The sequence below is a fragment of the Scardinius erythrophthalmus genome (genome assembly GCF_964197995.2).
Source record: "Scardinius erythrophthalmus genome assembly, chromosome: 2".
Taxonomy (NCBI): domain Eukaryota; kingdom Metazoa; phylum Chordata; class Actinopteri; order Cypriniformes; family Leuciscidae; genus Scardinius; species Scardinius erythrophthalmus.
Genome location: NC_138222.1, coordinates 69,051,185 through 69,077,514, shown reverse-complemented (window position 1 = coordinate 69,077,514; position 26,330 = coordinate 69,051,185). Strand labels below are relative to the sequence as shown.

At 38.6% G+C, this 26,330-nt stretch overlaps 1 protein-coding gene across 2 annotated transcripts in view; it reads left to right on the top strand.

Annotated features, from left to right (window-relative positions):
• Nucleotides 1–20,430, top strand: part of khnyn (KH and NYN domain containing) — a 26,471-nt gene extending 6,041 nt beyond the window's left edge. Inside the window, exons 3-9 of one of the 2 annotated variants that reach the window (XM_081359057.1) lie at nucleotides 898–1,032; nucleotides 2,735–4,077; nucleotides 6,933–7,063; nucleotides 8,215–8,311; nucleotides 9,412–9,519; nucleotides 16,713–16,814; nucleotides 18,832–20,430. In XM_081359057.1, coding sequence (XP_081215183.1) covers nucleotides 898–1,032; nucleotides 2,735–4,077; nucleotides 6,933–7,063; nucleotides 8,215–8,311; nucleotides 9,412–9,519; nucleotides 16,713–16,814; nucleotides 18,832–19,123 — 2,208 coding nt within the window. In that variant the 3' untranslated portion in view covers nucleotides 19,124–20,430. Of the gene's footprint in view, nucleotides 1–897; nucleotides 1,033–2,734; nucleotides 4,078–6,932; nucleotides 7,064–8,214; nucleotides 8,312–9,411; nucleotides 9,520–16,680; nucleotides 16,815–18,831 lie in introns of those variants that run through there. The other variant, XM_081359058.1, reaches the window with a different exon arrangement.
• Nucleotides 20,431–26,330: the final 5,900 nt, after the last annotated feature.

Genomic DNA, 26,330 nt, shown 5'->3' with positions numbered 1-26,330 from the left:
ATATATATTATTATTTTTGTCCAGAAAGCTTATTTTAGTTCATTTTGATAACATTTTTTTAACTTTTTAATGATATTTTTAGTTATTTTTTATTTTATTTACCTTGAAATGACTAGATTTGATCAATAAATAATAAATAAATTGTCATTCCTCACATTCTTTCAACTTAAATTCAAAATAGCTCACAATTTCATGCATACCCCTTTTAATTCAGCTCTAAATATCTTACATTGGGTGTCTTTGCCGACCTCTTGTGGAAAAATAATAATATGTCATGATATTTCATGACTCTAGATGTCCTTATAGCTCTATATGGAGCAAACGAGCTGTTCCTCTGGGTCCTAAAGTCAGTTTTACTTCAGTGTGCATTCAGATACACATGTAGACATTATAAAATAATTTTTTGGTAAAGTGTTAGCATTTTTAGTTTGGATTTTGAGCATTTTTAGGTTTTTACTATGTGTACTGAAGCATTCCTCACATTCCATTCATTCCTGAGGGGGTCAAATTGACCCGCGATGGAAGGATTTGTTACTTTTTAAATTTTAACCACAAAACTCATCAAATCCATTTAAAAAATTTGTTTTTCGTGTGTGTATTTGTGGTTCAAGTGTGTCAAAAGCCCTGTCTGATGAACACTCAATTTTTAATTTTTAATTTAAAAAAATGAAAGCAACATTTTTTTACTAAAAATGTAAAAAAAAATATCCTCCGGGTCAAACTGACCCGTAACTGCCATCGATCTGCAGTCAGAAAGTTTCTAACTAACTTGAGGCTTCAATGTAAGATCAGTTCAGAGCCCATAACTGACCCTACTGTAAAGTGCTACCATGTTTTCTATTATTGCTATTGTGTGAACTGTTGATTTACTCGCCTTGTATGTTTTGCGACTCTTAGATTTTCGTGAAAGGTGTCGTCAATCAGGAAGCGCAACAAGAGTTCCAGTTTCCCGAAGTGCTTCACTGTGTGTTCTGTGGTGCCAAAGGGCTGTTTATGGACTGCCTGACTAAAAATACCTCTGCGCATATAGTGGTAAGTGAAAATATCATGAACTCCAATGCATTATTTTATTTCGTTATCAGTATTTTGTCTTACTGTCCCGAGAAATATCTAATCATCCTTGAAACAAGATAAAGTTCCCTGGAGAAACAAAATAAAAATGCGTAACTTGCTAGATGAAGGTTAACTGCAAAACAAAATAAAAGTAGCATAATATTTTCAAGTTTTTGTCTAATAAATGACATGTGCATGGAAAGTGTACATTTGGAAAACGTAACATTTTGGTGGAAAAAGTAAAAACACTTTTAAAGTTTTAGTGTCTCCTAAATATGTAAGTAACAAGATAGCGGTTACCTGAGAAACAAAACAAAATGCAAGATAAATGTTTCAAAACAAAAATTAGGGATGTACGATATATCGGCCACCACATCGGTATCGGCTGATGTATGTTCATTTTTAATGTTGTCGTTATCGGCCCGATAAGAACATTTCTCTGATATATTAAAGCCGGTAAATTATGTATAATTTCCTTCAGCTGAGACTCTTCAGATGTGCACTGTTCAACATGATGGGTTTGAATAGCTTGAAATATGATTGGAATCACTTTAAAAAGGAAAATACAGTAAAGTAGTGCAAGTCTGTCATATCGGCTACATAAAATTATCATGAGAACATTATAATTGTGTGTTTGGGACATAGTGAGACTTTTGTTTTTGTAATCAGGCTCTCAAAAATTATATAAAAATGTGGATTTAGATTTATCTGCAAGTATATCGGTTATGGGCTTTCAATTATAAAGAATTATCAGTTATCGGTATCAGCCAAAATGTTCATATCGGTGCATCCCTTATAAAAATGCATACAGTACATAACATGCACAATGAAGGTTATTTGAAAGGTTGCAAAATAAAATGCATGAAATGCAAGATAAACTTTACCTGAGAAATAAAATTTAAATGTACATACTAGGGGTGTAACAATATATCATGTCAAAATATATCACAATACAAAAATACAACAATATGTATCATGGTAAGTGACAGTATGTATCGTGTATAATTCACCCAAAATGAAAATGAACGTTTACAGAGTTTAGTGCCAGTACTACATTAAACTACTATATATATAATATTGAATATAATGTATAAGAATGCAATGGGGGAATATTTGTTGGTCCTGATAATGCCAAATGTCTTATATTACCAGTAAAAAGTGGCCAACATTATTTTAAATATATCTAGTCAGTGACAGAGTACAAGCATATTCATCTACATTAATTCTGTATTTTCAACCTCAGAATCATGAATATTATTATATTATTCATCATTGTCCTGTGCATTACCAGCACCAAGTCACCTTGTTAACCTTTTCCCATATGTCTTGGAGTATCGCAATAATTTCGTACCGTTAGTTGAGTATCGTGACATGAGGGTATCGTTACACTCCTAATACATACTAATTTGCCCGTGAATATGCTCTTGAATTGCTTACTGCATCACTAATAAAAATGCATACTGTACTAATGAATAACATGCTAGATGAAGGTTATCTGAAAGGTTGTGAAATAAAATGCATGAAATGCAAGATAAAGTTTACCTGAGATACAAAATTAAAATGCACACTAATTTGCCGTGACTATGCTCTTGAATTGCTTACTGTCCCATAGTAAATCCTGTTGTGTAGTTATAATGATCCCAGTTCTGTTTGTTAAACCTGTCTCTAAACCCTCCTGCAGCTGGGATCCCAAGGCTTTCTCCTCATAACCGGACTGGCAGAACCTGTGGTGAAAGCCTACTCCTTTATCACAGACCTGGTGGAGAAATACAGGAGTAGCCAGGGACGGCGTGCCGAGGCCGGGATCGGGATAGCGGGAGAATCCCTGGAGTCGCGTCGGGCCTTCAAGTCCCTGGTTGAGAATCTGGAGGACCGGCACACCCTCGACCTGCTGGTGTTACCGGTGATGGTGAAGGAGGCTCTGCTGGACCTGGTGAAGCAGTCCGGATTGGACTCGTATGCAAAGCGGCACCAGGAAGGTCTAATCCCATTGGAAGCCAATGGACCATTAGCGGCGCAGAGAAGCGTTTATAATCATGCAGCAGAAAACTCACATTCCCAACATCCGCAATCTGCTTATGACAGGATTAACAACACGGATGATTTCAGAAATGAATCCCACAGTCCGTTTCCCCAAGGTCTTACCCTCGACTCACCTGAGTCTCCAGAACCAGAACCTGAATCCGAGACTCCTGCTGTTCCGTCGTCCGCGAGAAACAAAGAGGAGTTCGAGCACCTTCTCAAGTTCTTCAGCGCCATGGGATTCACCGAAGAGGTTGTGCACGACGTTCTGGCCCGAACCGGCCCTAAAGAAGCGTCGCAGCTTCTGGATTTGATTCAGCAGGAGCACGACAAAACTAACCAGCGGAAGAATAAAGACAATGCGGTTGGCGAAACGCACGAGGCCACTGAAGTGGGAGAGGAGAATGCTAAAGAGGAAGACTTCGTCTTGGGGGTGTTGAAGAAGGCGGCGGCCACTTGTGGATACACTGAGGACAGAGTAATGGAAGTGTATGGCAATCTACCCGAGCTCAAGCCACACGAGCTGCTCATGCAACTGCAGAAACAAGAGTTTGCCGAACATGCGATTGGGACGAGAAATGGTGCAAAGCGAGCTGATTGGACGATTGAGACGAATCCAGTGGCAGATTTTGAAAAAGTCGATTCTGGGAGCAGAAACGGAGCGACAAAGCTAGGCATGTCCAAACCGTTAAGCGTTCCCTCCGTGAGAGGCCCGCCAATGACTACATACGCCTTCGAAACCTTGAACCCCGACGCACAGCCAGGGAATCTGCCGGCACAGTCGCCTCCACGGAGGATCAAACCAAACACGGATCTCGGTTTCCCAAATCTCTCCAATCATGTCATCGCGCCCAAACCGAGAGCGTCTGAGACGTCTGTGGTCACAGGACCTCAGCGGTTCCTCGAGAGCCTGAAGACGCCATTCAAACTGCAGCTGTCGGACGAGCCTGGCGACCCCATGCTGCGTCAGGTCATCATCGACGGCAGCAATGTTGCAATGAGGTAGGCTTGCTATGATAGGCTCGTCTATATATACATATATATATATATATATATATATATATATATATATATACAGTATATATATATAGTCGGATAAATAAAATCATTTAGTTCAGTTAGAGAACAGACACTACAATTAAAAACTGAAGGGTGTCTGCTTAATAAACCGAGTGCTCGCTAAAATGAGAGTCGCAGCACAGATCAGCAGCAGGAGACACGAGAGCGAAGAACTGACTGACAAGATGATGACGGCGGAATATCTGTTGTCAAAGTGAAATGTATTTTAAGCGAATTTGTCATTGCACTGTTTTGTTGTTGTGTTTTTCATTAAGAATAATAGGCTAATGAACTCACTATTCAATCAAACCCCCGAATTGGCGCTAATTTAAAAGCGAAACTAAAATGCGCACAGCCGCAGCATTTTACTTTCGCCTTTAAATTAGCGATTTAAAAGCCCCGCCAGTGATACCGGTATTACCAGTGTTTTCACACAGTGGGAAAATATCCTCACCGCCACATCCCTAAATGAGGTAAACATCGCAATATGATGCGTGCTATAGAGGGCGTGTCTCTGTCGAATGCCTTATTGACAGAAAAGTTTGTCGACATGGATAATTAGATGATATTTGGTGTGTTTTTGTGCTGACTGACTTAATAATAATTTATTATAACTAAATAATATACTAAAATAATAATAAAAATTTGACATAAAATAAAATGCATTCATCTAGTTAGGTTAGAAAAATGCCATTATTCAAATCTAACTGGATGTATGCATTATATTTTATGTTAAATTCTTACATTTAATCAATAAATATGAATAAAAATAGATATTAAATTCCCCCTTTTATTCCTTAAAGGGCACCTATTATGCCCCTTTTTAGAAGATGTAATATTGGTCTTGGGTGTCCCCAGAATGCATTTGTGAAGTTTCAGCACAAAATACGCCACAGTTAATTTATTATAACCATTTGAAAATGTCATTTTTGGGGCCTGTTTTAAAAAGACCTGTTTTTGGTGTACCACTTTAAATGTAAATGAGCTGCATAATCCCCGCCCTGCTGGACCTAGATGATGAAGAGACTCCGGCACAGAATAAACACGAATGAGAATGGACTAAACGTATCGGAATGGTTATTTGATACATTTATGTACTTACAAAGTTTTAATCGCGTCCCTTTTGCCATTATGGATGTGCAACACACACACACACACACACACACACACGAACTGTGATAACGTTCGCGCAATTTTTTGAAACTACACACACACACACTACTGTGAAGTACAAACAAATTTTTTTATTTATTTCTTAAGGGGAGGGAGATAGACGTTTATATAGCCTACTGTCTATGGAGATAGAGCAGACCTTAATTTATTTACATTTGTAAATGCTGCAAAAAAATGCCTACGTGACATAAAACTGTCTGAAGTTGTTTGTTGAGACATCCTATGACGAGTTGACGACGACAATAAATAGCTTTAGACGCATTTGTTGTTGAACTGGCTGACATCGATTGAAATTACTATTTGCTCAAAAATCATAAAATACACTTACTTCTTCTGGAGGTGACGTTGGATCGCGAACTGTAGGCAACGATCCACACTCTAGGATTAACTTTGACCCTCGTTCACTAAACAGTCAGTCAGAACATGATTCTCGTATTTAGGAAGTTTAAGTGGTGCCTTTTCTTCATAAATAGAATCCATCCGCTGCGTTTTCAGTGGCTCTGATGTCAGTGAAGACTAGTATGTCCATTCTTACATCCCACAACACACTTCTTAGGAGACATTACCGGCTGTCGAACAATGGAGGATGCAGATCACCGAGGGCGGGGTCTATGCCAAAACCAGATGTCAATCAAATCACGTCGGTGGGGCTTAGCTCAATTCTACGTCACAATGAGGAAAATCTAGAACAGGGTGTTCTGAGAAAGTGCTTATGATTTATTGAGATAGTAAAAAAACTACTGGGTGGATTTTTATCATTCTAGGGTGGTTTTGCTCACACACTGCCAACACACATTTATGTTCAAACACCATGTAAAAGTGAATTTTGCATAATAGGTGCCCTTTAAAACTCATCTTTGATCACCAAAATGACATATTTAAACTTTTTTTTATGGAAAAAAATGTTTTAATACCTTAAAATATCTTGAATGTAACTCGACACCCTTGCCTCATTTAGTATGCGCGGTTCTATGAATATGCAAATGAGCCCCGCCTCCACTCACTCACTCACTCAGCTCAGAGATCCACTGGTTGACGGTCACACGTTGATCTGATTGGTTACAAGGTAGTTTGTGACGTCAGAAACACCAGCGATTTCAAAGCGTGTGTTTGAGACTGTCTTTGGTTCACTGCAGTTTTAAGGAGGAAATACTCAGCAATGGTGTCGACTTATGAATTTACACATGGTTTGTGTTATAGCAGATTAAAAACACCACATAGACATAAACAACATTAAAAGCTGGATTTACACCACAGGGGGACTTTAAAATGACACTGCATATTCATAGAGCCTCGTATACTAAATGAGGCAAGGGTGTCGAGTTACATTTAAGATATTTTAAGGCATGAAGATGTTTAAATTAGTAATTTTGGTGATCAAAGATGAGTTTTAAGGGATACAATTATTGACTACAGGGGCACTTGCATGTAGATGTGTTGGTATTGGAAATACGGAGGATGAACAGCGCTTTTGCAGTGACGAGAAGACATGATGGCATTATTGATAAGATAATTCTGAGCAGCTGATGATGCATTTGGGGAGTGAATGTTTCAGTGTTTACTCACATGAACTAGGGAGTGAAATGAGCAGTGAAACTGTGTGAATGTGATGTGATCCTCCACAGTCACGGGTTGGGAGTGTTCTTCTCCTGTCGAGGCATCGCTCTGGCCGTTCAGCACTTCTGGGCAAGAGGACATCGAGAAATCACTGTGTTCATCCCTCAGTGGAGGCAGAAGTATAACTCCAAGACTAAAGGTGAGGCTCACTTTATGCCTCATTGACATCTTAAGGCTCGTTCACACCAAGAACTATACGTTTCTTGAGACAAAACACGTTTTTCTGTTCCACTGCGCTTCTTTTCCAGTTGTTTTTCAGTGTAAACACGTGCTAGGCTGAGGTCTTTTGTGCCTGTCGCTTTAAATGCACGAGCGCTTCAAAGTCAGCTGGATTCTGATTGGCTGTCAATATTTTTATTGTCCATCATCAAGCAGGAATCGATCAGGGGTGTGTTTCCCGAAAGCATCGTTAGCCAACTGTGGTCACAAGCGCCGTCGTTATCAGCAGTTTAACGAGTGTGTGTTTCCCGAAACCATCGTTCTAACGAACATTCGCAAACAGCATCGCAGAGTTGTGTGTTTGGAACGACAGATCTCGACCTGTGGCTAGAAGAAGAGTTTCTTGTTTGCATGACATGTGGACTTAATAAATCATTATCTTGAGGAATATAAGCAAGCTGCCATTCAGTACAATCTGTGTCTTTTATTTAGAATACATACAAATGTCATTTACGTCTTTTAGTTTATCAAGAGATTTAAAGCGTAGATTTTGAGGAGTGCGCATGTGTGAACGAGCTCTAGTGTAAGAACGAGCCTATGATTGAATCTGGAAACAAAGCAAAATAACTTAGAAAAATTAGAAATAGTCCTCAGACGCCTCAAACAGATTTATTAAAAGTAGTTATGACATAATTAACCAACTTGGTGGATCGACCACTTTGCGACAATACGGTTTCGGTAAGCAGTCGTGACTAGCTAGTTGATTTCTTCAATGATGGATTGTATAGTGATAGTTGAGCAGCGAGTACGGGAAACACAGTCCTGAAAGTGATTCCAGCGATATCGTTCCTCTATGCCTTTACCGTAATAGTGGTGTGGACTGTTCTCAATGACCAGTAAAACATTATAGTTAAAGTTACCATTAATGCTTGGAGAAAGAAGCTTGTGAACGCCACCTGCTGGTCATGCAAGGAACGCACAGCCCAAACGTGCAAACAAGCCCATTGAAGATGTTTTCATGAAAGTGTCATTTATTAAATGCGATCTACATGATTAAATGCTAATTAATATGCAGTGCTGGGCAAACAAGGTCAGTCTTGTATTATTTTGTGCGCTCTGTGTTTCCTGTAGAGAAGCATTACCTGACTGACCTGCATGATCTGGGTTTCGTCTCATACACTCCCTCCAGAGAGGTCGAGGGCAAGAGAATCAACTCCTACGACGACCGGTAACTCCTCATCTCATCTCAGACCAACACTCTTCCAGAGGGACCATTTCTCTCTTCTGCAAAACATGGAAGAAGATATTTTGAGAAATGAATATTTTGAGAAATGTATACATCAAATTTTTGAGAAAAATCTCAAATTTTCATATTTTGAGAAATTAATATATCAAAATATTCTCTTTTGTGTTAGTTATACAGGTTTGAATGAGTAAATTATGTCAGAAATACATTATTCTCAGAATGAAACTATTCGTTCAAAATCAAAGATCATCAGAATTTAAGTTATTGTGTTTTTCTTGTCATGATTTCCATCATTTTAGAAGACCTGAAATATTTAGGCCTAAATTTTAAATATATGTTTTTGAATTGCATATAAAATATCCATGCATTTGGATAACACAGTTTTAACATAACACACTAACAAACGTAATGTCAGTCAAACATGAATGAACAGGTTTCTGCTCTCAGAAAAAGTTGTATTAATTATCTGAACATATCTGGTAAATTCAATCTCCTACAATCAGCATAAATCTGTCCATTGTAAAAACTATTAGATTTTTTATGAATATGGTTAAGATATGACTAACTGTGAAACAAGCAATATTCAGTCAGTTAAAATGTATGAGATTCATTGAAGTAAACTGGATTTATTGATGATAAATGGATAAACCTGGTTATTGTATATTTAAAACATTCAGTTTATTAGTACTATTACAGAAATATGACCTGTACATAAATGTAAAAAAAAAATGGACTGACAAGTTTTTTATTTTATTATATTATATTAATTTTCAGACTATGAAAATTGAATTGTTTTCACAATAATTTATACTGATTTAAGCAATTTTGATGAATCCATTTAGAAAATTATTTAAATAAAATCAAAGCAAATAGTTAATGATAAACTATGCCATGAAATCTGATCAGTTTCAATTATGTTCGGCTGACAAATATGCTTTGCATTAAGTTTATTAGTTTATGTAACTGTGTAATTCAAACAGAAGGCATTTTGTATGCAGTTCAAGCACACAAATCTTACATTTATGCCTGAATATATGTTTAGAGTGGCAGCTTTCTCCAGATGACGAGTGATTGTTCTTCAGGTTCATGCTGGCGCTGGCGCAGAAGACGAGAGGAGTGATCGTGACGAACGACAACCTGCGGGATCTAGTGGACGAATCGCCGGCGTGGAGAGACATCATAAAGAAGAGGTATAACTGACAGTGTAGTTACACTCATTTATCTTCATAACTCATGTGTAAAGCGAGGTATTTCAGACAGAAGTGTAGTTCTGCTGCCTTCCTTCTGAAACAGTCACATTTAAAGAGTTATCCTGAATTATGCCCCTGTTGTGCTATTATTAAGACTCCTGTTTATGTTTATGAGTCTCTTACAACAGGTTCACATTCATCCAGGTCAAAAACACTCTCATAATATCCAGATATTTCCTCTCAGTGTCTGAAGCAGTTCGTTCAAAGATTCAGTCTCTCTAAGCCCCGCCTCTCTGAGAGCTGCTCTGCTGTGATTGGTCAGAAAGCAAACGCTCATTATCATATCTGAATCTCAGCTCTTGATCTCAGTGATGCGAACAGTAACGATGGCGTGGGTTTCACCGCATCAATCTATAATATATAATTACACTGTAACAATGACCCCTTAAAATAAAGTGTAACCCAAATTAGTTACAAACCTTCAGCAGGAAGTGAGACTGAATTACTGACGACTCGTTTCAGTTCAGGATCAACTCTTTCTTTCAGGAGACAAAAACTACACACACACACAGCTCTATTACACACACACACAGCTCTGTTACACACACACAGCTCTATTACACACACACACAGCTCTATTACACACACACAGCTCTATTACACACAGACAGCTCTATTACACACACAGCTCTATCACACACACACACACAGCTCTATTACACACACACACACAGCTCTATCACACACACACAGCTATATCACACACACACAGCTCTATCACACACACACACACAGCTCTATTACACACACACACACACACTATTACACACAGACAGCTGCCAATACTTAGAGCTGGACTCGGTCGAATGCGCATGCGTCGCGTCTGAACGCGTTGTTGTCTTTGGAGCTCTATCGATTTGATTTATAATTCTTGATTTTACTCTTTAAACTTACTTACAACAAACATTTTCTACTTTTCCTCACTGAGAAGCACTACTGCTCAAACCTCATAGTTACAACGCGGACTGTTGAGCAGACGTGTCTCAAGCCTGTTAGTGATTCTACGCTGGATACTCTTATAGGTTACTCCCGGGGATCACGGCTGAACGCGTCTTCTCAACACTCACTTACAAACATTTTTCACCTATCGTGCGTCTACTCTACACCCGTACCACTTAAAAGACGGATTATATCTAAGACGCTTGTCAGAAATTAGTATTAATTGATAGCATCACTGGTAGTGTCGTTGCTAACTTACTGTCCATCTGTTAAAATGGCGAATATATCAGATGCAAGTAGTCTACCTTTTGGTGCAGGTGAGGACACATTTGAGCTGCACGCGGTGCAGTCTGAGCTGGAAGCTGTTGAGAAACAGATCCACGACCTTTTAGTGAGACAGGCCGAGCTGAGAGACCGGCGTTTGGCTCTTGAAACATCACGCGCTGATGCTCACAAATCAGAGATTAATGTTACTAACCCGCTGACTCCGACCTCGTCTACTCCGTGCGTTACTCGGCATCGGTCCCGAGCGCCAAGGTCGCGATCAGCCATGGTCTCGTTCACTCCGGCTCCAACACGCCACCACGAAGCCTGGATATTTCCACAGCGGAAGACGCGAGTCAGGTCTAGACCAAGACCCTCTCCGACCCTCCCGGTTTTCGAGTTATCCACACAAAACCGCTTCTCCGCTCTTCGCGAAACAGAACGCGATGCTGTGATCATCGGCGATTCCATTGTTCGGCACGTCCATGCTACATCAGGTAAAAATAAGGTGCACAGTCACTGCTTTCCTGGTGCTCGTGTTTCTGAAATCGCTGCTCGCGTTCCCGAGATTCTGAACGATAACGAGCGCGTCGGAACTTTGGTATTGCACGCGGGAGTGAACGACATCAGGCTGCGCCAGACGGAAGTTCTGAAGAAAGACTTCAGGAATCTGATCGATACGGTACGCAGCACATCGCCTGATATAACGATCATTGTGTCAGGACCGCTTCCCACGTACCGTCTAGGACATGACAAGTTTAGTAGATTATTCGCGCTAAATGAATGGTTAACGTCATGGTGCAATGAGCAGAAACTGCTCTTTGTAAATAATTGGAATCTGTTTTGGGAGCGTCCTAGGCTATACCGTGCTGATGGCTTACACCCAAACAGATTCGGATCGGATCTTCTGTCAGATAACATCTCCAAAATGTTAAATACCTTTTGACTAGTAAACAAAAGTCCAAATCATAGTCTCTGCTGCACCAAATTAACTGATATAAATACTAGTGTAGAACATTGCATAGAAACTGTGTCTATTCCTCATTTAGTGCGATCAAATAATAAATCTACTGCAGGATCTAGGAAAAATCTAATTGTTATTAAAACAGAAAATGTTGCTATTAGTAAACAAAAACCATTTCTAAAGCTAGGTCTTTTAAACATTAGATCACTCACACCTAAGGCAGTTATTGTAAATGAAATAGTCACAGATAATAGCATAGATGTACTTTGCCTTACTGAAACCTGGCTTAAACCAAATGATTATTTCGGTCTAAATGAGTCTACTCCATCAGGATACTCCTATAAGCACGAGCCCCGTCTGATTGGTCGTGGCGGCGGTGTTGCAACTATCTATAGAGATATTCTCAATGTTACTCAGAAAACGGGTTATAAGTTTATTTCATTTGAAGTACTTGTACTAAATGTTACGCTCTTAGATGATAGAAAAACATCCCTATTATCTTTAGCCTTGGCTACCGTATATAGACCACCAGGGCCTTACGCTGATTTCCTAAAAGAATTTGCAAATTTTCTCTCAGATCTATTGGTCAATGTCGATAAAATATTAATTGTTGGAGATTTTAACATACACGTAGATAATCAAAATGATACGTTAGGGGCTGCGTTTATAGACTTATTAAACTCCTTTGGGGTTAAGCAAAACGTTACCGGACCGACTCATCGTTTTAATCATACACTCGATTTAATTATATCACATGGAACCGATCCAACCGATATAGATATCATTCCACAAAGTGATGATGTCACTGACCATTACATGGTAACTTGCATATTACGTACCCCGGTAATATATCATGCTGCGCCGCGTTATCGATTAGGCAGAACAATCCTTCCATCCACCATAGATAATTTTTCAAATTGCTTATCGGATCTGTCTCAGCTGCTGCCTGAACCTAAACAAACAGATGAACTAGACGAACTAACCAGCACTATGAGCACCGTTCTCTCTGGAAAATGGGATATTGTTGCACCTATGAGACTAAAAAAGGTCAGAGAGAAAATTAAAGCACCATGGTACAACAATACTACTCGTGTTCTAAAGAGAGAAACCCGTAATTTAGAGCGTAAATGGAAACAAACTAATTTAGAGGTTTTTAGAATCGCTTGGAAAGACAGTACGTCACGCTATAAAAAGGCCCTAAAAGCGGCCAGGGCTGAGCATCTCCGCAAACTAATAGAAAATAACCAAAACAATCCTAGGTTCTTATTTAACACCGTGGCTAGACTAACAAATAAACAAGCGTCACCTGAACAAAATATTCCGTTACAGTTTAGTAGTAATGATTTCATGAATTTTTTCACTGAGAAAATAGAAAACATCAGATCCACAATTGTAAACGTTCAATCTTCAATCGCGCCTTATAATTCAGCCTCGATTATCACCCCGCAAGAACAATTACAGTGCTTTACAACTATAGAACAAAACGGGTTAAATAAACTTATCATTTCCTCTAAAACAACAACATGTTTATTAGATCCCATACCAACTAAACTATTGAAAGAAGTGTTACCTATAGTGGAAGAGCCTCTCCTCAATATTATTAACTCGTCTTTATCTTTAGGTCATGTTCCAAGAACATTTAAACTGGCAGTTATAAAACCACTAATTAAGAAACCACAATTAGATCCGAATAATCTAGTAAATTATAGACCCATTTCAAATCTTCCTTTTATGTCCAAAATATTAGAAAAAGTTGTGTCCGCTCAACTGGGCTCTTTCTTGCAAGAAAATGACACCTATGAAAAGTTTCAGTCTGGGTTCAGGCCGCATCATAGCACTGAAACTGCGCTCGTTAAAATCACAAATGATTTACTCTTTGCTTCTGACCAAGGCTGTATCTCAATACTAGTTTTACTTGATCTTAGTGCTGCGTTCGATACTATAGATCACACAATACTCTTAGATCGGCTACAAAACTATACCGGTGTTCAAGGACAAGCATTAAGCTGGTTCAGATCATACCTATCTGACCGCTACCATTTTGTCTATTTAAACGGAGAAAAATCGATCATAACTCCAGTAAACTATGGAGTGCCGCAAGGATCTGTGTTAGGCCCTCTATTATTCTCAATATATATGCTGCCACTTGGAAATATTATAAGGAAACATGGAATTAGTTTCCATTGTTATGCTGATGACACTCAACTATATATTTCATCACGGCCGGATAAAAACGCTAAATTATCCAAATTGACAGAGTGTGTTAAAGATATAAAAGATTGGATGACGCACAATTTTCTTTTATTAAATCCAGATAAGACAGAGGTAATACTTATCGGTTCAAAAAACCGCCCACAAAACCTCCTTCAATACAACTTTAACATAGTAGGGTGTCCTGTTACTTTACCCTCTACAGTAAAAGACCTGGGTGTTATATTAGATTGTAACTTGTCTTTTGAAAATCATATTTCATATGTTACAAAAACAGCCTTTTTTCACCTTAGAAACATTGCTAAGTTACGTAATATGCTATCAGTTTCTGATGCAGAAAAGCTAGTTCATGCATTCATGACCTCGAGACTAGATTACTGTAATGCTTTATTAGCTGGTTGTCCTGCATCCTCAATAAACAAGCTACAGTTAGTCCAAAATGCCGCCGCTAGAGTTCTTACTAGATCAAGAAAATATGATCATATAACACCAATTTTATCATCACTACATTGGTTACCTATAAAGTTCCGTATTAATTACAAGGTATTGCTACTGACTTATAAAGCCCTAAACGGCTTAGCTCCAGTTTATTTAACGGATCTTCTATCGCCCTATAATCCATCGCGCTCTTTAAGATCACTAAATTCGAGGCTTTTGGTCATACCTAGGATATCTAGGTCCACCAAAGGAGGGAGAGCATTTTCACATTTAGCACCAAAACTCTGGAATAGCCTTCCTGATACTGTTCGTTGCTCAGACTCGCTCTCCCAGTTTAAAACTAGATTAAAGACGCATCTCTTCAGCCAGGCATTCATATAATACTTTAATCTTACAGTTAAATCCGGTCTCTACTTCATAAACACCAGAGGAGAACTGGCCCCCGACTGAGCCTGGGTTCTCCCAAGGTTTTTTTTCTCCATTAGGTCACCTGATGGAGTTTTTCGGTTCCTTGCCACTGTTGCCTTTGGCTTGCTCAGTTGGGGATACTTAATTTGATTAATCGATTCAACAGTGCTATTGATCAGCATTACCAAACGTGGATGTTTTACACCAGAAACATACACTGATGTACTATTTTATTTAATACTGTGAAGCTGCTTTGATACAATCTGTATTGTGAAAAGCGCTATATAAATAAAGTTGACTTGACTTGACTTGACACACACACACACAGCTCTATTACACACAGACAGCTCTATTACACACACAGCTCTATCACACACACACACACACACACACACAGCTCTATTACACACACACACACAGCTCTATTACACACACACAGCTCTATTACACACACACAGCTCTATCACACACAAGGGCGCCGTAAAGGGGTGGAAGGTTAGGACGATTCTAAGGGCCCAGGCTGTTATAGGGCCCAGAAGAGCAGACCCCCTTTTTCTTTTCTTATTTCTTTTCTCTTTTTTATACATACATTAATGTGTTAGGGCCCCTCATGCACTAAATGTGTATTTTGTCCGTTTTGACCATAGATTTAATATTTAAAAAACAAATAATGTATTTACTGTTTCAGTCACACCCCTCCCCCTTACAATGGTTCATTCCACCTGCGCTGTCCGAGCTACGATCGCTAGTGTAACGTCTCTTGCTTATTGCACTTGCTATGATGCAGCGCAGACAGTGACACACGCAGGCATGTCACATCAAAAGTTAGGGCATCAAAAAAGGAAAGGAAAGAGAAGACAGAGAACGCCGAAGTCGACAGTATGTCACACAGTTTTTCAAAAAGAAAGGTATCTTGCCCTATTCCTGTATTCCAAAACTTTCAGAGTTATTTATTTTTGTTGCTACATGACCTGCTTTTATCTAGCTAGCTTAGTAAAATAATTACTGAATTATGATTTACATCCAACAATAATAACATCTCTGAGTTATCATGTCTCTACACCATAGACTGTAAAAAATAGCTACACGGATTCAGCGGCTGCTGCACACACACGTCCTCCTTCTCCCCCCGTGCGAAATTCGCGTCCGATATTTTAGCACGTTAAAAAATAAATAGGCCTACAAAAAACGCATGCGAAAATTTCGGCTTCAGTGTGCAAGGACCTTCAGCCGAACAAGGTGAGCCTGAGCGCGAAACTTCACGAAGATTGAAGCCTCTCAACACGTCTTCTACTGTGTTCGCCACATGATGATAACTTTACAAAACAAAAAGTAGGCTAATCTATAGGCCTACGCTTCAAAAATCACAAAATCAGTTTGCCGTGTGTGTCGTGTGTTCTGTGAAGTGAAAGTGCTGCTGCTACAATCGATTATGTCAAACTTGACGTTCTTAATATGAATAAAATGCCCCAGAAAAAAATAATATAAAAAAATGAATAAAACATGTGTCTGTATAGTAACCATTGGCTATAAGGAGTTTACAAAATAGATATTTTAATAATATGAAAACTAAATAGGCCAATAGAAATAATATGGTTATTACGTGTGTGTTTGACTTATAAGTCAAATTTGTATAAATATAATTTTTTTTTCTTGTTTTTGTAGGCTTTGTACTCATCTTTAGACATTTTAACTACGCAATGTGCTAAGTATCTTTTTTAAAGTATACAGGGCATGTTTATTGGGTTAAATTTTATCTGTAAAAAATGTAGGGGGCCCAGAAATTTTGGTTTCCATAGGGCCCAGAATTTCTGGCGGCACCCCTGATCACACACACACACAGCTCTATCACACACACACAGATCTGTCACACACAGTTATGCTCATCAGTGATTGGCTTGTGTGTCAGTTTGCTCCAGTACGTGTTTGCTGGAGATCTCTTCATGTTGCCTGATGATCCTCTGGGCCGTGGCGGACCGCACCTGAGAGACTTCCTGCACAAACACAGCAGGTAATCCTCACTTCCACTGAGAAATCTGTGTTTTCCTGATACACACGACTGCTCAACACTGTGAGATGACTAAATGTGTCGGAGAGGGTCTCTTCTGCTCACTAAAGCTGCGTTCATCAGATCAGAAATACAGTAAAACTGTGAAATATTATTATAATGTAAATCATCTGTTCTCTATGTGAATATACAGTAAAGTGTAATTTATTCCTGTGATCAAAGCTGAATGTTCAGCATCATTACTCCAGTCTTCAGTGTCACATGATCCTCCAGAAATCAGCATAATATGAGGATCTGATGATCAAGAAACATTTATGATTATTATCAGTGTTGAAAACAGTTCATATTTCTGTGGAAACTGATGCATTTTATTTCTCAGGACTCTTAGATGAATAGAAAAGTTCAAAAGAACAACATTTATTTGAAACAGAATCATTTGTAACATTATAAATGTCTTTACTGCCACTTTTGATCAGTTTAATGTGTCCTTGATGAATAGAAGCATTCATTTATTTTAGAAATCTTACTAAACCCAAACTTTTGAATGGTATTGTACATCATTTGTTTACGTTTTTGAAACAATAACTAAATATTCATAGTTTATTGTTTTTATACACACTCATAATCGATAATATCTATAGCCATTATATTTAGGCAAAGTTTGCATTAAAAAATGAGTGTTGTTTTTTCTGATAAACACAGCGCTGTTATGTGGAGATCCACCGAACGATGCCATTTATTTGTAAACCGCATTTTGAAATATGAAAGCAACGATAAACTTCATTTTCATTTCATGCTAGTGTTCTCTAAATTTAGAGAAAAATGACTTTAAGCAGATATTCATGATCTTCACAGTCTGGAGTTTGCCAATCTTGGGTTTCTTCAGTCTTCCTCTTATAGGAAAGCAAACCCAAGACTATAGTTAATATCTTTTTTTTTTATTTAATCAGGGACAGTACACATTAATAGATCGTAAAATGCGCCAGATTCAGCCAACGCTGGCTATTTTTCATCCGTTCTCCCTTTTGCAGGGTGATGTTAAGGACAAACACAAGACAACACAAAACTACCATACCAGAATATCTATAAATGTTCACAGTTTTGATTCAGCATTAACCATATTTTCAGCTTTTTTGAGAAAGCTTTTTTTGTTTAATTCTTTCAGTCAGCAGCTCATGTATATATGACTATATATATATATGTCAGCAGCCATATCACCCTGTAGCCCAAGACTGGTTGCCCACTGAAGCTAAGCAGGGCTGAGCCTGGTCAGTACCTGGATGGGAGACCTCCTGAGAAAAACCAGGTTGCTGCTGGAAGAGGTGTTAGTGAGGCCAGCAGGGGGCGCTCACCCTGTGGTCTGTGTGGGTCCTAATGCCCCAGTATAGTGACGGGGAAACTATACTGCCAAAAGAGCACCGTCCTTCGGATGAGACGTTAAATCGAGGTCCTGACTCTCTGTGGTCATTAAAAATCCCAGGATGTCTTTCGAAAGAGTAGGGGTGTAACCCCGGCATCCTGGCCAAATTTGCCCAGTGGCCTCTGTCCATCATGGCCTCCTAATCCTCCCCATATATACTGATTGGCTTCATCACTGTCTCCTCTCCACCAGTAAGCTGGTGTGTGGTGGGCGTTCTGGCGCAATATGGCTGCCGTCGCATCATCCAGGTGGATGCTGCACATTGGTGGTGGTTGAGGAGATTCCCCCTTCTATGTAAAGCGCTTTGAGTGTCGAGAAAAGCGCTATATAAATGTAATGAATTATTATTATTATTATTATATGATTATCTGATCAGTATAATCCTTTAGAACAGGGGGAGCAAGGCCAGTTAGAATCTTAAAAACAAGTATCAAATCAGCGTATTGAATCATATGTTCCCAACTTAAATACTACGATGATGAAAACGATTTATCTAGGAGCTTGAGAGTTTGTTCATACATGATTTCAGCCGGTTTTAGAAACGGCGTGCATGTTTTTGTCACGCGGTGTGATGTGTGTCTCCTGTTAATGTGTTCTCAGCGGTTCTCCGGCTCCTGGAAGCCACACGTTTGCTGGTTCCTCGTCCTCCTTCTCTCCATCACCTGCGCCCCGCGCTCACACCGAGCTCCTGCAGTACCGGGACCGGACCCCAGGGGGCAGAGGTCAGCGAGAGGTCAGCGAGAGGTCAGTGGAGGAGACGCTGGCGCTCCAGCAGAGTTTACTGCCCATCTTCCCCGGTCAGGAGAGCGTGATCATCATGATCCTTCAGTGTCACCCCACGCTTCGAGACCTGGACCGAATCACGCACCTCGTGCTGGAGCAACAGGAGTAATCACCGTCTCATAATGCCTTTTAAAGCTTAATCATAATTTATACATTCACGAAGACACGTTTTTAAAGTGTACTTTAGAAATACACTGCACAATGTTAGTTAATGCATAAACTAATGTTAACCAATATTTCTACGGCATTTATTAATCTTAGTTCATTTAAACATTATTAAAATCAAAAATGGAATTTATTAACATTAGTTAATGCACTGAACAAACAATGAACAATTTATATTAGAGAAGATAAATGCTTTAGAAATATAACACACCAGTCCGGTAACACTTTATAATAAGTCATCTATAAGTGGTCATGTTTTCTAATCAATTTTAAATGACTTTTATAACTGAATATACAAAACATACATAAAACAATGAACATATCACTTATTAATCATTTATGAATGCATAGCGATGTTTCTTAAATAATTAGTTAATCATTTACTAATCACTTGTAAATGACTTGTAACGGAATTTACAAAACATACATAAAATGTTAGTATATCACTTGCTAATCATTTATGAATGTTTTGTAAATGATTAGTTCATCATTAACTAACCACTTATTAATGACTTACAACTGAACGTTATTATAAAGTGTTACCGCAAGTCCAAATAAGTGTTACCGTTATTTGAAATGTTGTTGATGACTATTTATTTTCACATGCTTCTTTCTTAAAGTAAGAATTAACTGGAAAAACAAAAATCAGAGTTTATTTTTAAATGTTTCTTTCAGGGACTGCGGGTGTAATTGAGCAATGCATGTTTACATTTTGTATTTTTATACTGATGTTCATTAACATGCAATGTCCCTATTAAATGAATTAAATACATAAAATGTGTTGTCGGTGAGTTTACAGGTAATCTGCATAAAACAGACCAACAGTATTCCCCCGGCTATTCATTTATTGTTATATTTATTATTATTTTATGATTATGATATTATTCTTTGACAAACGAGGTGCTTGTTTGTTTAATTCTAACTGTTCTTTTACTGACTGCTAATATGTTATTAAAATCATTTCTAAATAACAAACAGTTGCACTGACAAGAACCTGTTTGTTGAGTAAAATGAAGTAATATTTTCTGAGAACGATTATTATCTACACCTGTGTTTAATGTTAACTCCTTTTTTTTTTTACTCTGTTTCTTTTTTAGTTTACAAAACGGCCATCTAAAAGAACAATCTATATTCTTGACACTTCTTATGTAAAAATGTGGATTATGAGACTTAAAGATGCATGGAGGTATTCAAATTACCAGACATTAAAATGCAACATGGAATATTGTAATAAATTTAAATCCCATGTCATAACTTTTTTAAAGTCCCCCTGTAGTCAATAACTGTATCCCTTACAACTCATCTTTGATCACCAAAATTATATATTTAAAAGATTTTTCCTTGGAAACATTTTTTTATGTTTTAAAATATCTTGAATGTAACTCGACACCCTTGCCTCATTTAGTATGTGTGGTTCTATGAATATGCAAATGAGCCCCGCCTCCACTCACTCACTCACTCAGCTCAGAGATCCACTGGTTGACGATCACACGTTGATCTGATTGGCTACAAGGTAGTTTGTGACGTCAGAAACACCAGCGATTTCAAAGCGTGTTTTTGAGACTGTCTTTGGTTCACTGCAGTTTTAAGGAGGAAATACTCAGCAATGGTGTCGACTTATGAATTTACACATGGTTTGTCTTAAAGCATAATAAAAACACCACATAGACACATAAACAACATTAAAAGCTGGATTTTCTCCACAGGGGACTTTAAGACCTGCCTTTAATTTGTCTGTCATCATGGAGAGTTGTTTATCTTAATGTAAATCCATAAAGTAATTTCTTATTCATCTTATTAATTTAAAAAAACAATCTGAAATGGTCAGTGAATGTGGCTCCAAGCAAACATCCCTCGGAGCGTGGAATTAGCCTTAAATTTAACAGCTGACAGATATTCAACATAATTAATTTGTGAGACTCTAACAGAAGGACGGACAAAACCAGTGAAATATCAACTGAGTTCTGCTCATATTTCATTACCATTTTCTAAACTATAGCGGATAAACTGTGATTATGTGAGGAATGTTGAAGGTGTCTGAATACATTTTGGTTTGACTCTATACGAGACTTGTTTATTCCTCGATCTCGACACCACGGTGTGGAGATTGGGAAAAACTAAGGCCCCGGCGCTCAGGTTGTGAGCCCGATGGCAGAAAGTGTTTGTCCAATTTGTTTATCAGCTGGCCAGTCAATGCTTAATCTGGCGACAGCTCTCGTCACAACCTCGACTAGCTCCTCATAAACATGAGACTGAAGTGGAGAATCCTCCGTTTTGCTTACAACATCTAATTCCTCAGAACTAGATAGCTGCCGTGTCTTATTATTCTTATTATTTTCAGAAAACGCTGTCTCGTCTGACTAATATTATTTTCTTGCAATAAAACCCAAGTATTTCATGATATGCTAGATGTCTTCTCAGTGTCTGATTGTCTCTTATGTTTGTCATGTAATGCAACAACATCTAGATGGTTTTAAAGCATTCCTTCATTCTTGACCAGGCTTTCGTCTTCAGGGAACCGAGGTTACAGTTGTAAACCGAGGCATTTTTGTTTGTATCAGGTATTGAGTTTATTAGTGAATAAACTAATACGTTTTTTTAAAGTGAAACCTGTTTTGTCATGGAAATAATCTTCAAATCTGAAATAAACTGAATATCGTCACCGTAACATTATCAGAAACTGTCACCTTTTTATTATTTTGACTGCATTTGTTTTAATCTCTTCATCTTTTTTATTCATCTTATATAATCACTTTACAGAGTTTCCACGTGAATCTGGAGGAAGATTAACAGATTAAACCCAAAGTTTGAGGGTTTGATCTCAGAAACAAATGAGTCTGAACTTTGTGTCCCGGACTGAAGCACGATAAACAAATAATGCAATTTGTTTATGAATTATTCACATTTATGCATTTGGCAGATACTTTTATCCAAAGCGACTTACATTGCATTTCAAGGTACATATTTACATTCTTATCAGTTCTTGACACGATAACACTCGTCTGTATGAATGAGGATTAACAGCACGACTTTTGAAGATTCTGTTGAACAACCTGAAAACAGACACTGTATCGCGTTTCTATGATTCATTAAGCAGCAGAAGCATTTTCATTAGTGATCAGAAATGTTTCTTGAGCACAAAATTGAGAGTTATGTATGTAACTGCGGTTCTATGAGTTCTGGATGACCACCAGAGGCAGTGCTTCACACTGGATACTATCTCTCGTTGCAAATGTATAGGTCGAGTCTAATACAAACAATGTCCCTCGTGACCAGTCACATACGTAACTCTCGTTCTATTTCGTTCTTCCTGACCGCCAGAGGCAGTGCTTCACACTGGATGAATTATAACAACAAGGTCACAAGGAGATCCTACTCACCCTTAAGAGACTCCGACTCACCCTTGAGGGCCCCGACAGGACAGCTGTTCCAATATTATTGGAAGAAGCCACATTGACCCTGTAGGACATTTCATGGAAGGAGAGCTCGATTACATACAGAGAGGCTTTAAAAGCTGCTAGATCTGCTTAGAAAATAAACAAAATCCTAGGTATTTATTTGAAACGGTGGCTAAACTAACGAAAAATAAAGCTTCAAGCACAAAACAAAAAAATACATTTTCAAGCCCAGAAGTTTCCAAGCAACACAGCAGTAATGACTTTATGAACTTCTTCACTTATAAGATTGATAATATCGGGGAGAAAATTATAACTATGCAACCGTCTACTACAGTATCGCATCAGGCAGTGCACTGTAGTCTCCCTGAGGAAAAATTTGATTCATTCGTTGTTATAGGAGAGGAAGAATTTACTAAACTCGTTAAATCATCTAAATCTATCATCTAATCATCTAAGCTACTGAAAGAAATACTTCCAGAGGTCATAGATCCTCTTCTTAATATCATTAATTCATCTTTGTCTCTAGGATACGTACCAAAAAACTTTAAGCTGGCTTTGATTAAACCGCTTGTTAAAAAAACGCAACTTGATCCTTCAGAATTAGTCAATTACAGGCCGATCTCGAATCTACCTTTTCTGTCAAAGATATTAGAAAAGGCAGTATCCTCACAACTGTGTTCCTTTCTTGAAAGAAATGATATCTGCGAGGATTTCCAGTCCGGATTTAGACCGTACCATAGTACCGAAACAGCTCTCGTTAGAGTCACAAATGATTTGCTCTTATCATCCGATCGTGGTTGTATCTCTCTATTAGTGTTACTCGATCTTAGTGCTGCATTTGACACCATCGACCACAACGTTCTTTTAAATAGATTAGAACATTATGTTGGCATTACGGGAAATGCACTAGCATGGTTTAAATCATACTTATCTGACCGTTATCAGTTTGTAGCAGTAAATGATGAGATGTCTCATCGATCACAAGTTCAGTATGGCGTACCACAAGGCTCAGTACTAGGACCGCTGCTGTTCACTCTGTACATGCTACCCTTAGGAGATATCATTAGGAAACATGGCATTAGCTTTCACTGTTATGTTGATGATACTCAGCTCTATATTTCTTCAAAACCTAACGAAACTTATCAATTCACAAAATTAACGGAATGCATAGCTGATATAAAAAATTGGATGACTTGTAATTTCCTACTTCTAAATTCTGAAAAAACAGAGTTTCTAATTATTGGCCAAAAAACTTCCTCACGTAATAATCTAGAATACTGTCTAACACTTGATGGCTGCTCTGTTAAGTCTTCGTCGTTGGTTAGGAACCTGGGTGTGCTCTTTGATACCAATCTTTCATTTGAAAGTCACGTGTCTAGTATCTGTAAAACTGCATTTTTCCATCTTAAAAATATATCTAAATTACGTCATATGCTCTTATTGACAAATGCGGAACAATTAGTTCATGCGTTCATGACCTCAAGGCTAGATTATTGTAATGCTCTACTGGGTGGTTGCCCTGCATGCTTAATAAACAAACTACAGCTGGTTCAAAACGCAGCAGCTCGAGTTCTTACCAGAACCAGGAAGTATGACCATATTAGCCCGGTTCTGTCAAAACTGCATTGGCTCCCTATTAAACATCGCATAAATTTTAAAATATTGCTGATTACTTACAAAGCACTGAATGGTTTAGCTCCGCAGTACTTGAGCGAGCTCTTAACGCATTATAGTCCGTCACGTCTATTACGATCTCAAAATTCCGGCCAGTTGATTATACCTAGAATATCAAAATCCACTGCTGGCGGTAGATCCTTTTCCTATTTAGCACCAAAACTCTGGAACAGTCTTCCTACCATTGTCCGGGAAGCAGACACACTCTGTCAGTTCAAAGCCAGATTAAAGACACATCTCTTTGACCTAGCTTTCACATAATACATTATAGACTTCTATAATTTAATGTTAGGCTGCATAGATTAGGTCAGCCGGAACCGGGAACACTTCCCGTAAATCCTGATGTACTCGTTACATCATGAGAAGAATGGCATCTACGCTAATTTTAGTGTCTTTGTTTATCCCGAGGTTTTCCCGCAGCCTGCCGGATCCAGGCCGTATCCAGATCTGATGAAGGACCTTCACCTGGACCGATGACAACGCAGTGCTGAAGTGCCAACTAGTCTCTCCCTATGGAGGATCCCACTACCACTCTACAGATAAGGCGTTGTCGGGAAAATTTCGTTTCGCGTTCCTACCCCAAAGTGACAAAATAAAATAAAATTCTGTATCAAAATTTATAAGGAAACACCAGTACTTTGTTTAGGCTTGGCTTGTAGGGAATTACAAACCTGGGTATATTCAAACGCACATAACTATAGAACAAATTCTTAATGCGCATATGAACGCCATCAGCGTTTCTCACAGGTTCGCGTTTAAAGTCTGTGTAGAGGGAATGGTGTCGTCTTAGCGGCCCCTAATTTAATAACAAATGATCATTGCGACGGAACCAAATCAATTAAAACTAACTTTAGATGGAAATAACTTAACTCTGCTGTAAAGCCGAAACAATCTCTGTTACCTTAAATTATACGCTTATCTCTGTAAAGCTGCTTTGAGACAATCTACATTGTTAAAAGCGCTATATAAATGAAGATGACTTGACTTGACTTGACTTGACTTAAAATAATATTCTTAGTCTTAACATGATAATGTTTCACGTTGTGGTCCTGGGGTGGCCACTTTCATCAGAAGAAGTGAGCTAGCTTAAGCGAACTCTGAACGGACCGCCACGGCAGACCTCTTTGCGTGATCACGAAGGTAGGCTAATGGCTGAATCAAAATTTATAAGCAAAATCACGGGAATCAATAGCCTAATACAGCCCAGTTGTGCTAAAATAAATATCATGAGACGTCCATCATCAGATGAATGATATGGAAAAGTTAAGTTAGAGCCGCTAAATCCAGTGCTACTACCCATGCGAACATGAACACTAAGCTTTTCCCTCCAAAAATATAGCCTAAAAATTGTCTCCAAATGCTAAACTGACATTAACAAAATGCAATAACAGCTGAAAAAGTACTTGGGGTGTGTTTTATTTTATATTTACCATTCAATAATGCAATCGCTGCTGTCTGTCCCATAGAAGAACATGACAGCCAGCGTGTGTTTTGGAACTATTGGGGCTTACATGAACCACGTGACAGCCATAGCGGCGACATCAAAGAGTGTCGCAACTCTTTCTCTCTATGGCTCTGAGTACAGTACAAACAGTCGGACGATCAGCGGCACAGTGCTCATTCAGTAAATGCATAGCTAAACAGAAGTGTTTTGAGTCTGGATTTGAAAGTGACTACAGTAGGAGCACGTCTGATCTCCTCTGGAAGCTGGTTCCAGCTGTGGCTGGCATAATAGCTAAAAGCAGACTCGCCATGCTTAGAGTGAACCCTTGGTATTTCTAGCTGATATGATCCTAGTGATCTGAGTGATCTGTTGGGTTTATATTCAGTGAGCATATCTGCAATGTATTGAGGTCCTAGGCCATTGAATGATTTATATACCAGTAATAATACTTTAAAATCAATCCTAAATCTAACTGGGAGCCAGTGTAAAGACCTGAGGACTGGTGTGATATGTTCATATTTTCTGGTTCTGCTCAGAATCCTGGCGGCAGCGTTCTGTATGAGCTGCAACTGTCTTATGGTCTTTTTGGGAAGGCCAGTGAGGAGTCCGTTACAATAATCCACCCTGCTGGTGAT